This window comes from Vanessa cardui, chromosome 15 (genome assembly GCF_905220365.1).
Source record: "Vanessa cardui chromosome 15, ilVanCard2.1, whole genome shotgun sequence".
Classification (NCBI taxonomy): Eukaryota; Metazoa; Arthropoda; class Insecta; order Lepidoptera; family Nymphalidae; genus Vanessa; species Vanessa cardui.
Genome location: NC_061137.1, coordinates 3,150,851 through 3,166,605, shown reverse-complemented (window position 1 = coordinate 3,166,605; position 15,755 = coordinate 3,150,851). Strand labels below are relative to the sequence as shown.

Sequence of the window (15,755 nt, the reverse complement as noted above, 5' to 3'; positions counted from 1 at the left end):
AGTGGGCAATTTACAGGCCGTTAATGTATGTGTATGTATGTAATGCTCAAACAACTTGCAATTTTTACCAGCTTTCCTTACAGGCTGTTAAAGTCGACTAAATAATATAATACGAATGACAAGTCGAAATAAGATAGCATTCTGTACAAGTATTGTCCTCTCAGATCTTGAAATCTTAATCTACATATTAAATATTCATAGATTACTTTTACATTTGTAAAAAAAAGAACAAAAACACTCACCTTTACCCTTATCACTTTGATAAATAAATAAATACTCTCTCAACTGAACGAATTTCCTTTATAATTTATGATTACATAATTCTAAGGATTACTTCAAAAGATTAATCTCGATACATTTTCGAATCGTGTATAAATCGATGAACTTATACATCAGGTAAAGCATTTTCAAATTTACATTTCGTTGATCACGAAACAATGGATTTGTAAACAAATTTAGCCGGCACCTTGCAAAGTAAACAAGAACAAGACAATTATTGTATACTAGCTGCGCCCGTGACTTTGTACGCCTTTGAATATAACAAAAAAATATATTATCGTAGCCTCAGTGACTCCCTATTATATCAGTTATCTGCCAGTGAAAGTCCCATTAAAATCAGTCCAACCGTTTCAGAGATTAGGCGGAACAAAGAGACAAACACACGGACAAAAATTTAAAAAATATTATTTTGGTATATGTATGTACCGTGTATAAATGCATATGCATTGAGTAAAAAAGGGCTATTTTAATATTACAAACGGACACTCCAATTTTATTCTTTTTATAGATTATTACACAAACGAAGATATAACTCTGTACAAAATGAAATGCTTTTGTTAATGTACAAAGCTTGTTATATGAACAACATTGTTTTATTACAGTCACTAGCTTTTGCCCGCTGTTTCGCATATGACGATGTTAGGTACCTTCATTATAGCGTGAGTGAGCCAAGTGCATCTTAACAAATGATTACGGATTCAAACCCAAGCACGCACAAGTTAATTTTCATCTGCTTAATTTGTGTTTGTAACGTATTTATTTCTCTTCTGCTTGTGTGTAATGACTCTTCTCCACAAAGAAAGCTCAGCAATATTAAATTTACAAGCTGTTATGTTGTATAAGTTACGTGATGATCGCATGAATTGACGTAAAATAATTCACTTGTTGGTATTTTTGGAAACAAATAAATAAATAGACTTTCACATTTGTGGTAGTAAATGGTAAAAAAAAATTACTGATTATTGATTGTACTGATTACTGATTATTTATTGAACTTATTCTGGCAGTGGGTCTTTTTTATGTCTAATGTAGGAATTACTAATATTCCAATATACCAATCCACATAAACTTAAAGCTTTTGCTTGTATATAGTTCACCTCTCACTCAATCACTCATGATTTCACAAATACACAAGTTGCAGGTTTATTACGGTACCGAAGATCCAAAATACCTCTAGACCTAAGGCCAAGAACATAACATAAACACAATTTTTCTACATAAAAGTAACATTAAAATTACGTCAACAAATAGTTGGTGATTATAGTTAATGAATGAAGTTTTAGTTCTAAATCACTCATTGGTTAGTTGTTTTTATGTTAATTTAAAATTTTACAATATAATATTGATTGAAAACGTTATTTTAACTTTAGTTAAAAGTTCATCAGACTTGTGTCAGAGGGCAACGGCTATACAAGCGAGTGTTTTTCTTACTTATATTTAAACTTTAGTTTCTTTTTTAGAAATAAGTTAATTTTGATTCGTGTTTTAAAATTAATAAATATAAAAAAAAAAAAAACAAAAAGTATATATTTATGATGAATCGAATTATTTTAAGTAATATTAGTAGTTTATTATATAATATAGTAGTTTATTATATATAATATTCTAGTTTACACAAAATACGACAAAATAAGGGATTTTATATTGATAAATTTGTTTGTACACCTGGTGGTAAGCGGTTACCATATTACCTATGTAAGAAATATTAATCATACCAATGTACCATATACCTTGGGAACTAATATGTTATATCCCTTCTGCTTGTAGTTACACTCAAAATGAATCACAACTAAACTATAGTTTGTTGTTTGGCTGCTTGGCATCAGAATATATGATAAATGGGTGGTACCCAAACGGGTTTGCTGAAAACCTTACTACCAAGTGACGTAGATGATGTCTATAAACGTAGCTGAAATGTTTGATTAATGTTTGTAAATACAAACTCTCCATATACGCAAATTAAATAAGTACTGAGTCAATTATAATAAGTATAAAGTATATATTTGACGACCTCCATGGTCGAGTGGTGTTTATACCGGTTTTCATGGGTACGCCACTCCGAGGTCCTGGGTTCGAATCCCGGCTGAGTCGATGTAGATTATCATTAGTTTTCTATGTTGTCTTGGGTCTGGGTGTTTGTGGTACCGTCGTTACTTCTAATTTTCCATAACACAAGTGCTTTAGCTACTTAAATTGGGATCAGAGTAATGTATGTGACGTTGTTTCATATATTTATTTATATAATTAATAATTGAATAGGTCATTGACCGACAATATAGCTTTTACCAGCAGTTACTAGCTGTATTTATTTGAAGTTTAAAGAGCAATTTACAACAAACTACCAAGGTGCAACGGCACTACATCTTGATGTTTTTAAGCGAAAAGTTCAAGACTTACTGGTTAATAAATGTTACCGTTCCGTCAAGGAAATCCTAGTCGGCACCTTGGCATGAACTTGAATGTAGTTTCTCTATCTGATGGATATTTGATTTATGAGCTATTACTAGTTACTATACTATAGTTCTATCTGATGCTTTTTGTGTATTTCGATTTTATATTTTACACCTTTATCAAATTATTTTCATTTCGACCTTATTTTTACTTTTGACTTTAAAAAAATGTTTTGAAATTTTTTTTAGTATTTTTAATAGTATTACGTTTCTTACACAAGTATAGTACGACACAACTAATTTGCCAGTGCTACATCGCACTGGCAAATTCAATAAAACCGATTACTGCCGATTTATAAAACCAATAGAAATAGCTCGCTATCGCGCCATTCGACGCTATTCGCTATAGATTCTCGCGTCAGTTCAACCCGAGAAAGCAAGTCCATGTAAATTGACGTTTTAAATTGACGAATATATGGTCATATGATATTACAAATTATTATCTTTGTGTAAAGATCATATTTGCATAAAAAATAAATATTGATTTGGGAATTTGGCGTAGCGTCGGATGTGATCGGTTTTACGAATTTTGCCGATGCTACATCTAAGTTGTATCGTACTATACGCTTTATTTATAAATCTATAACTTTGTTATAAAACTAAATATTTATATAGGTAAATAATTTTTCAGTGTAATAATTATTTGTCGTTCTGATCTATGATATTCAAATTTCGTATTCGAAAAGACTTCAGATTTGTACGAAAAAGGCAGTATTTATTTTGCCGTCAAGGAGTTTATTTTGATAACTTATATTTTACTGATCCAATAATTAAAACATTAAAAAGCCGATAGTAGCTACTAAAATATATTTTAAATAAAATAAAGTTCGAGACCAAAATACTGTTATATTTAAGGATCGGGTTACGGAACCAAATAAATACACTCTAGACACAAAGATCACAGAAGAGCTGGTAGAATGCGATGACACCATAAAAATGCACCCGTAGAGCACGCAGTATACTCGACCGTCAGTGACTGTAAGACCCATATGCACCTGTATGTAGCTGTTTCTAAACTTGAAATATTTAATTGCGAAAGTGAAAAAAGCTTGTACTCATTCAATTTTTTTAATTTCTTAGAATAATTGACATTTTCTAGTCGCCTCGCTAAATAAGGCACCAACATACTGTTATATTAAAATTAAATTCAAAGATTTCTAGATAATATTTAACGATACATGACTTTATTTAAAAAAAAGAACAAACATATATTTTCTATGAATAACAATAGCTTAACTTATAAAAATAAATTCACGAAGTGATGTGATAACTTGAAAGAGTATTTATTATATACAGATAAAATAAAAATCCCAAGGCAAAAGTATCAATTTATTTCACACAATACTTACAGGATATACGAATAAAATATATATCGGACAATAGATTTATTTACAATATGAAGTTATGTAACGAAAACGAAACCTACAACTTAAAAAAAACTCCTACAAAATAATCTTTGGTTACAGAATCACTTAACACGGGTGTTCACTTAAGTTGAAATTAAATATTTAAGTTAACAAACCTAAAGCCTAAACCAGTCTTTAATTTAACGCTAATGCCTATAAAAGCTTCAAATATTTACATTTGTTATGTTATTATGAAAAAATATATACATAAAATAATTTAATAAAAATAATTAATTAATGATTATCTAAATCAGACTAATTAATGAACATTCCCCTTAAATAAAAATAAAAAACACTGAGATTAATATTGTAATTACTTACCTATTAAATCAATACCAAATATGACATACTATATATTTTCATGTTAAGATACAGAGACTATAAAATATATTTTACAATCCATCATCGCTATACAAGTACAGAAACTTTGTATTTATTATTCCAAAACAAATCAGGGTTTTGAAGTTTAGGTCAAAGAACGAAAAGGAAATTTAATATCATGTCATTCATATCTGTTTAATTGTTTCCATAATGCAGATTTAGAGGATTTAGACTTTAAATAAAAAACATGCCAACCATATTGACATGTTTCCAAAATAGATTACAAAAAAAGATGCAGCTCTGCTGTAGTAATTCTTTCACAAATTATGCTGATATTTACCATGATATCATGTTACTTTGTAAATCTTAATTTTTAATAATGATATTATGGGCAATTCTATTCGTTTGAAAGACAGGCAAGAACAACCTCTTAAGTATAATTTCGCCCATAGACAATTTCAGAAAACAAGCAATAACCCCTTATGAAACAAATTCGCCACCGAATATGGGGCTTAGAACGATACAAATACCGTTAATATACTATAACTCCACAAAGCTAACAATATTGAAACACAATGTACAAATACTTGATAGTAAATTAATTGGTGAATTGCCATTCTATGACTTTTCTTCGCGACTCAAGTCGGTGTCAAAGTATATTATTGCAAACGAGAAAATTGTAACGCGTTTATATTGTTGTTATTCCTGTTATTTAAACTAAATAATTTAGAAAATTCGCAGAATTTGCATTAAATTCTCCCAAGAGTCCAATTTAAAGGCTGATCTTATCCTAATAATGTGCTTCCAGGAGATTGCTGTACATTTCTATGCAAATGTTGCATTGCAGTAAAAAATTCACCTTAGTTATTTAATTCACACGTGAAAAAACATAGCAATAAGATGTACTTACGTACTACATGTAATACATATGACGTACATATTATATTATGTTAAAATAAAAAAGGAGAAAAATATTAAAATAAGCTATTAACAGTTCAGACAAACTTGTACCAAATACGCAGTATTTCCACTCAAAATAAAATATATATAAATATGGATTTTTTAAATTTAGCTATTATTATCTTAAATGTAAATAAAAAATCCAATAAATTAAAATATCTTTAAAAAGTATTGTTTCATATTTATTGTTACTCTTAATGTGTGATATGAAATGTCCTTATGAAAGCAATGTTTAAAAATTGCTAAAATTTAAAGTTTAATTTAATTCAACTAACAATAAGATTATCATTTTAAAAATAGAACTCAATTTCCTATTAGTCTAATACAAGGCAGTTCTTATCAATAGATCTATAATACTAATAGATATAAACAACTATTACAGACATTAAAAATAATATTAAAACATTATCCACATTATTGAATATTACGCTACAATATTGTCGTTAGTGTGCATATTGCTATGAAACTTATGGTTGACGCAAAGTACTTTTCGCATCCTGAAGTTTTATAATATTTGACTTCGTCTTGTGTCGGCGGCGAGAATGAGGCTTCGTAGCTAAGTTTGCTAGCACAGGGAAGCATGTCAACTGGAATTTCCATTAGCTTCCTACGATAATCCTTTTTTGTAACATCCAATCCGTTTTCTTGATCCTTCATAGCGTCATCGTAAATATTATCATCTTCAAATTCTTCTTCATTATCATCATTTTTGTCTATCTCTTTATTAAGTCCCACGTTGATTTTATACTGTACTTCAGAATTTTGAACCTTGATATTGACAAGGTTATTTTTTAGTTTCGTGTCCATGATACATTGAAGTCGATCTAAGGAGGCTTTTACGCGTTTACTTCGTGTTTCGTTACGTAATTTGTGAAGCCAGGACAGCCGACAGTCACATGTTAACTTGTTCCCTGTTGAAATATATTTTATTATTTAATAAACGTAAAAACAACAACTGTAAAAATATAACGTTATTTGTAAATACGTATTTATATCAATAAGCCCAAAAATACCGTGGTGAAATTAGACATTTCTAAATTGGAACAACGGATAAATTTAAATCATTTGTTGTTAGTTAAAAGGAATACATTTTCAAACAAAAAGCAAATTAAAATACAGAATCAAAGGAGATATTAAATCATATACGACAATGCAAGTGTAATAACGAACAGTTTTGCGGCAAATATAATATCTCTCAACCACGAAATATACTCTCCATTAAAATGTCACAGCGCAACAAACAACTATACATCAACCCTTGATTCATAGACTAGTAACTACGAACGTATTAAGCTTATACAGATAGGATTTGCAACACCAAACATCCTTTATTCAATATTTCAAAGAATAACCTGCCATATCACCGCGCTATAAGAAATATTTTTGCCTGCCTAATATTACGAATTTGTCCCACGACCCGTGTACAAACTTGCCTTTGCACCCTTTCATGGCAATGTACATTTTAGTTGCGTGCGCATTAAAGCTGTGATGAATTTACAGCACCATATGAATTTTACCGTGGTTAATATTTTAGGCGCGATAGCAGCGACCAGAACAAAGTGCTGGCATAACAAAGAACCTACACTATGATATTTGTAAAGCCCGTGAATATTGCAAAATATAGCCGAAACAAATGAAAATCAAACAATATCCGCTCATTTATTCATGGAATTAAATCGATCAAAACATAAATGATCGAATTTCTTTGTGAAATTCGATAAGACTTTTCATTATGCAATTTATAATTATGTAACCATATAATCTACATTCTGTTAACGATCAATTTGCTATCGCCTTGAATGTAGGAACAATAATTATATATAATGACACCCTTTAATTTTAATCGTCTTTAATCCAACTTAACAATTCATCGTCTTGAGATAGAAGTGCTCCCTAGACAATTCAAATTTACGGCAGAGTAATAAACACGCTTAATTAACTCATACTAAAGTTCCACATTTGTTAATTGTGTTCTGAACTACATAACTATTATCTACAAAATTCTACTACAACCCGAGCGCAAGAAATTATATTTCAAGCACTAATGGAGCTTCTCTATATAAATTTTACCAGAAATATTATTTATATTAAATTTGCCAATCAATCGATCTCTCTCATAAAAATGATGCAGGTTATTTATATATTTCAAACAATCACGTCTGATCCTCTCGTGTTTAAAATCGTAAATTTTCATATTTTTAATACAACGACTCGGCCGCTTTTGCATAATTTATCCATCATGAATTATGACCTGAATAACAAGGTACTGACGGATATGTACGAGCATATAGTTTCATTGTAATCATAAATCCTTCATGTTACGGCTAATTATTTCTTCATTGAATTGTGGTTGATCGGATCAATTGCACGCTATGAAAAACCACAGCCTATAGTTTTTGTGGCCACTGAATTGAGCTTGTATATTATTCAATACATCCGTAGCTGATAATTAGGTAATTATCTGATGTGAAAGTTTTAATATGACATTTATCGAAAACGTTTGTAAAATAACTGGTCAGGCAGCTTAAAATGTTATTATTAAATTAATCTTAAAGAAACTTACCATCGAGAGAGATTAGTGCATAATTAGATTTCATATTATCAATAACGCTTCTCAGCGTTTCTTGTTTCAATGTTTCCAACTTGTTATTCCTTAAATCCAGGAAATTCAACTTTTGTATATCGTCGAGCACTCCGTCATCTAGCACTCCCAACTTATTATCGGCTAAAGAAAGTTTCTTCAACTGAGTCAATCCGCCGAAACCCCGTTCGGATATAAATTCTATTTCGTTGCCATCTAAATAAAGTTCTTGAAGGCTCCAAAGTTCCGCAAACGACAGATCTCCTATCATCATCAATTTGTTGTTTCTCATGTCCAATGTAATCAAATTCGACAATCCTTGGAAGTTCTCTCTAATGACAACCGTCAGCAAATTACTGTTCAGATCCAATTTTATCAAATTGTTCAAATGTTTAAAACACCCGTCGTGTAAAACGCTAATTGTGTTCTTAGATAGTTGTAGCCTTTGCAAATTGGGTAAGACGTAAAACACGTCCCTTTGCAATTCCGATATCTGATTTTCAGCAACGCTCACATTAGCTAACATTATTAAGTGGGCGAAAGCCATTCTCTCCAATTTACCAATTTTATTTTTTTGTAACGTTATTTCCCTGAGCGTCGTCGAATTGGTGAACGCGAATGATGGTATGCTGAATATATTTGCATATTGTATATTTAGGTACTGCAATCGATCAAGTCTAACAATAACCTTAGCTGGTATATACGTTAAGCCCCCGTCTGCTCTCACATTAAACGTAAGCCTTTCTATTTTCGGTTGTGAATAAAAATTAGACCAAAAAGGATCGTCTTCCGCAATGCCACCGTTGAAAACCCAGCAGTCAGCCTTTGTGGCTGTTTTTATTTTGATACTCTCGCAGTAACAGTGTACTTTAGACACTCGGTCCTGTATATCGCAAATGTTAACGTAATGCGAATAAGGGGATTTTTCGGATTTCCATCTTCGTTTATCATTTTGACGACTCTCAGTCAGGTTTATCTCGACCGTTGCGAAAGCGATCATTAGGATTAAGTACTTGAAGTCCATATTTATTGCTTTTCACATCGGAATCTGAAACAATAAAAATGTATTAGGGTCAAGTAAAAATGCTTATGTCACAAGGGAAAAAATATTCAATAATATTTTACATTTAATACAGCGTATTTTATTATTCTCTTTCTATAATAATAATACAATGAAAATGAAGAAGTTGAATTTATTACAACCCTATGCAATTTCCTTTTCTTCGTAATTGTTTTATAATACATAAACGCAAAATACGGATAGAATAAATTATATTCGTTCTTTAATTGTGTCTGATTCCAATACTAGTAAGTTAATTTTCATAATAAAATGAGCTGCGTATGAATTATTCATGCAAACATTTATTCTTCGAAATCCATGATTGGCGGATGCTTAACATGAAAATTTAAACGTGATAAATAGGTCAATTAACATTGGTTAAAATCAACAATTACAATGTTTAACTAGATTTTGTCAACGGCTATATTTGGGTCTTGGAAAATTTTCAATGCACGAACTGTTTAGTTGTATACAGTTCTAATGTATTGTGTAATCAATAAATACACTTCTACTTAAGAAATTCGATCGTACTACTAATTTTGTATTTATAGTTTCAAAAGATTTCTGAGGAAATTCTGCATTGTGTTTAAGTTTTGAATGTAGTAAATAATTCGAAAGCAGACAGTTTGGACAGCGTTCGGTTATTTTTTCTTAATATAAAAATTGTCACACTCTTTTATTTTTGTAAAACGTTTGTCGACTTGAAAGTAAAACCAAGTCGTACGCCGTGACGTCAAACTATCTTAAGTCACTTTCTGCTTTTCCGTATGTGTCTTCTTCAGACATAGAGAAAGAGTATTTATTTTATTTGCAACTCGCTGTGTTTTTGTTAAATTTAAATATATATTTAGTTATTAGTTTTCTTATATTTGAAAAGAGTTTCGAAAACGATTATAGATCGACCTGTCACACGGCGAGTACTTTTTTAGTGTAAAGAGACTAAGAGACTTATTTACGTTATATTAAACGCAACAAAATATATTTCATCATAAATATTCTTGATTACAACTATATTTTAAAGTTTAACAGTAACATAAAATATTTTATTACTTATAGTACCCAAATCATCACCGCAACACTCTCTAGCATTTTCTATCTTTGACTTACTTCACTTCAGACCATCAGCAGATCAGAACTAGTAGCTATATATATGTATAGATCAGCTACTTCTTCGCTATATGTAGAATTATCTATGACGGTAGGTATTACTTAGGACAATACATCGATACCATTTTAGTATTAATGATATGAAATAGGTAACGCTGCTAGCACTCTTGCAATTATTCTACGCGGTCTTGATTTATACAGTAACTATTTTTAGTTCTTATATGTATATAGTTAAGGGCTTCATGCTAATAATTCTTCGGCTATTCATAGTATAAAACTAAGTCGCTTACCACTGTCTGTCCCTGTTTATCCTAAGATCTTTAAAATTGTACCACGGATTTTGATGCGGTTTTTTAAAAACATTGTGCACTTAATATACATCAATATGGCTCTATGTTTTCGAAATTATCACGGATTTAAAAAAGAGGAACATAGCGATTTGGTTTGTCTAATGACAAAAAAGCTACAAACGTTGTTAGACATTCACTAGTATATTTAATGTCAGCAAAGCACCCAGGGCAGATCGCAAGTGTGTTATAAAAGCTTGAATTTTAGTAGTATATAAACGGATTAATTGTGAAATATGATACTATATATTTAGTAATATAGAAAACTTTAGCCTGCAAACCGTTTTCTAATAAGAAAATCAGCATTATTCCAAGTGGTATACATAATAACTGTCAAGCTACTAAAGTATGAATATAAGCGTATACCCACTGAGACGACATAAAACTGAGGACATATGAGTATGCGAGTCGCCGGAAACATTTTGGTACGAAGTTGTGAAATTGTTCCTTATTTTATGAACGAAGAACATGCCGCTGAAATTTTTATCACTAGACTAAAAATAACATTTACGAATTTCCTAAAGTAACATAGCACGTTAACATTGTTTATTTCATTAATATGATGCGTTGGGAAGAGGTTTTTTTAAAATTTGTACGAACAGTTTTATGCTCGGAGCAAACTTAATTTTTTAACTGTATTATAAAAAGTTTATCCTTTTCCATATAAAATATTAATAAGAAGATAAAAAATAAGAGCAATGTTACATATGCAAGTACTTTATTTTACGTTGCTCTTTTTATTAGGAAGGCGCTTTTCAGACACCCTTTTTTTTAAGACTGGTGACAAGATATAAATTTTAATACTAAAGGTAAAACTAGAATGACTATGCCAGCCCTTCAATTTGAACTTATATTTAATTTGCGTGTATTGTTTTATGTTATTAAAAATGACAATTGTACAGTTTAGAGAAACAATTTAATACGTTGGAACTTTCTGAATTTTATGCACATAAAAATACAATATTTAGTTTTAAAGAAGTCATAATATGAATAATAAATTAAACATACACTTTATACCATGATAAGAAAAAATATATACTCAACGTAAATTTATTCTTAACCCCGAACTCATTTCGAGAACCATTACCGTAATATACGTTATGCAGCAACTTGTGGAGAACCCATGTTTATAAAAATCATGTTTTAGCCACGGAATTGCTGGTTAAGGATCAATATTTTTACTGTGTTTTGTATTAGGATGCCTATCAAATGGGCCAGTACTCTACTAAATTATCTTACTGTATCCAGTTATGCCGATCAAATGGGAAGTCTACTAAATTGTCATCCTGTAACTAAATTCAGATATCTGAATGCAGTCTGTAGGGTCACATAAGCAACGACAGACCCCTTCCTACACCATTTTTCGTTAGTGTACTGGCAGATTTTTGCTCGGGAGTGTACAACTCTGCGTACACTCCTTCCTACTGAGTGTGGCAACGCGAGGCTGTCCTTACTGCGATTGGTCTTAGGACGACAAGTTATTTCAACACAAGAGGTGCGAGATTCAACATATCACTATATTTTAAGGGCCCAGTTGTTGACGCTATGACAGGTCTGAGCGGAATTGGCAATTCTCTAATTTCGTTCCGCCCTCGCCTTCTGTGATGCTTCGTTGATATGACTCCTCGCGTGCGCATATGTATTCCAATTATAAATCACTTATTCAGTACCAACCGTGCACTATCAAAGTATTAAATCAACATTACATCCTATGAAATTAACCATAGTAAATTTACCCACATCCTCGACAAGAACAAGACTCGTACAATTAACCGTTAAAGAGGAACATAAAGATGTTAACTATAACTTTATGACTGGTGTCGAAATCCGTTTGTCTCGCCAGCATACTGTCGCATGGACAATTAAACTTAATTACTTCATTAAGAGACTATTGTTTGTTCCGTGTTATATATTAATTAATACAACCCATTTCTACCGTAAAATGTTTGTACGAGCTTTGAAGCGAACTTTAACTAGCGCTACATTTGTGTAGCTGCCTACTGGTAGATGTTTTTCACATAACAATGCTTTTGTATTGTAGTAATGTGGAATAGAAGTTAGTGAGTTGGTATCGTTATAGAGACTTGGGGTATTATTATTTTGCCTTGCGTATAGAATAGTCTGTATATATCCAAGTGGTGTACAAAAAAATTGTGAAAGAGCTTTTGCTTCTGTCGAGGAAAAGCTTAGAGTTTACTCCAAGATGATACACCAATGTCAATCGGTAGGATAAATAGGTGTAGCACATGATAAATATGTATAGTAGTCCTGGATTTAACTGCCAAGATATCCCAAAGCTAAGTGGAAAAGTTCAAACTTAGATTTATTTTAGTTTCATGTTTACTGTAATAATATTAATCCTTTTAGGCTAGATTTCTAATGGGCGCTAGCCGGCCAAAAACAAATCTTTCTTAATTGCAGACTAAATTTACCTACCTTATTTGTCCTAAACTATACCAAATTTGTCCAATCAAATACAGAAATTTTGATGAGATTTTTTCGTCAGGTTTTTTGATTAGATCTTTTCGTACTAGATTTGATCATGTTAAGTAATAAATGCGTACAATTATACATAAATGCGAAGGTAACGGTTTGTTTGTTACGATTTCACGGCTCATCTGGTGTAAATTTAAACCCTGACAAAGGACTAAAAGTAACATGACACTTTTATTTAAATCTCTCGAGAGTTAAATTTAAGCAGAAAGTCTATGTGAAATTTCAAAATATTTCATGTTGTTATTATTTATTTAACGACAATTTATTCGCTACTACGTCAATATATATTAGTCGTAGTGAACATTTACCATCATGAGCCTTATTTCCCATCTTATAAATAAAAAGAATGAAGTAATAATAAATGTTTAAAACATAAAATAAAAGTCCAAGCATACATTTCACTACATATTCTTAAAATCTTTTACAAAATAAATGTTTATTTCTCATAATATTCGTAATTTATGATGCCATATGACTGTATTTATACGCTTAATTATCACCGGGTGTAAATTTATCACCCCACTGTTGTCGTCCTTAGAACATAAACTGGATCAAAAGTAGTATATTTATGAGTCGTAAATAATCTGATTTGTTTTATGGTTCTGACTTTTACGTAACAGATTGGTCTGTTAAAGATTGGGGACTTTTTTTATTTCACAAATCTTTGTTTTTATTTTCTTTGTAATAATACATTAATACTCTAGTCATTAATTTAAAAGCTTGGAAACTAATTAATAATTTCCAATAACCAATTAATAATTTAAAAACGAATGAATCAAATGTATAAAATATAATTTATTTAGTAGCAGTAGTAGTGTAGTAATGTATAATTTATTTAGGGTAACATAATTTTTTTTAATACTCAACAAAAAGTCTTATTTTAATATTTTTACACATGCCTGATGCTACTTCTAGCAATCACTGTTCAAACCACTCATAAGCTTCTGGGTACTAAATACGTTGTAGACCTCGTTAAACCTTTATAATGAACCCCGGTAGTTACAATTAAATGGAATTTGTAAATGTTGAATTTTAACTTCGCCATTTTGTTACCATATAAGTTATAAACTTATATAGTAATAAAATGGCGTAAGTAAGACTGAATTGTAAAAATATTTTATAATTACGTCATAATGAAGTAAATATTTAAATTAAAGTAAGCTAAAATGATATTCTATTTTATTATTGTTGTTATCTCCTCCTGTTGCATTCGTACGATCCGATTGTACTTTTCAAAGTTTTTGTCAATCATAGCGTACAACTAACGTAAAGGCACTGTAAAGTTCGCTTTTGATACTTCTCTACTTATCAGAGTGGATTGTTCGAACGATTCAATCTCCTTTCAGAGTGGGTAAAAAGGTCTAGACTCCTGTTAACGATGACTGTTCTTGGTGGTAGGGCTTTGTGCAAGCCCGTCTGGGTAGGTACCACCCCCTCATCAGTTATTCTACTGCCAAATAACAGTACTACGTATTGTTGTGTTCCAGTCTGAAGGGCGAGTGAGCCAGTGTAATACAGGCACAAGGGACATAACATCTTACTTCCCAAGGTTGGTGGCACATTGACGATGTAAGGTATAGTTAATATTTCTTACAGCGTCATTATCTATGGGCGATGGTGACCACTTACCATCAGGTGGCCCATATGCTCGTCCGCCAACCTATACCATAAAAATAAAAAAATAAATAAGTCGTAACGGATAACTGGGTTTGGTAGAGCCCACTCAATTGAAACTTTTCCTAACCTTAGTACTTCAAGCATATTATAACCTAAGTAAGGTTACTTAACTAAAGTATCCAGATTTTTCTACGGAATGCGTTTGAGGTATCGCAAAAATGTTATGACGAACGATAACGAAACGATACGCTTAGAATCTCACATACCCCAAATCCCTGAAAGATGTACTTACTCTTATGGTCTTTCATATAAGACTCAGAAAATGAAAATAGAAATATTTCGTTCAAAGGAAGATAATGTACGACAAAAAGTCAGTGCATTGCATCTAAAATCCAAAGGTCAAGAGCATTTAATGTCAATTGCAATGATATCCTTTCTAAGAACTTCTAAATTATACCAATTAAAGTGACTCACTATCGCCACAAACAAGAGAAAATTTGTATAGCGTGCACGATTATTTTACGTACTTGTTTATTTTTCGTGTATCTAAAAGGAAATAGGCTCAATCACGTCATTTACGTGAACTGAATTGTAAATAATTCAACACGAATAACTCATCGATGTTTCGATCTCTGGTTCGGACAGTCACGCTTACACCAGGTAGCCATATTGGGTCCTGCATAGACATAGTGAATGCTTGCAGTTTATTATAACTCTTACTTTTTATAATAGTTGTGAGAATTAAAAAAAAGCCTTAAGTCTAAGCATTAAGATCTGTTATCGTTTTTATGGTTTTAGTCGGACGTAAAAATTGGCCAACTATTGGGAAGTGATAATTAACATTGGAGATACGATAGACATTGGTGCTGCCTGAAATATTAACTATTCCTTCCATAGCCAATGTATGACCAACCTTGGTATTGGTATGTTTTGTGTCACCCTTCAAAACTGGATACAACTATACTAAGTATTGCTGTTTGGCTATAGTATGTGTGTTGCTTAGAGAGTTGGTAGTCGTTGGTATGAGTGCCTTCTCAGACGGTCTTACACAAAGCCATACCAAGTGTTCATTATATACATATCTCAAATTAAATTTTCATTTATAATTTTCACTTAAAACTTCCAATATTT

General features: G+C 31.3%; 1 protein-coding gene across 1 annotated transcript in view; it reads right to left on the bottom strand.

Moving 5' to 3' along the window:
• Window positions 1-4,072: 4,072 nt before the first annotated feature.
• LOC124535865 (connectin-like) overlaps window positions 4,073-15,755 on the bottom strand; it is a 35,582-nt gene continuing 23,899 nt past the window's right edge. The window contains exons 2-3 of the mRNA XM_047112260.1: window positions 7,980-9,045; window positions 4,073-6,327 (exon numbers count right to left, since the gene is read on the bottom strand). Of these exons, the coding sequence (XP_046968216.1) occupies window positions 5,846-6,327; window positions 7,980-9,021 (1,524 nt within the window). The 5' untranslated portion in view covers window positions 9,022-9,045 and the 3' untranslated portion in view covers window positions 4,073-5,845. The remainder of the gene's footprint in view (window positions 6,328-7,979; window positions 9,046-15,755) is intronic.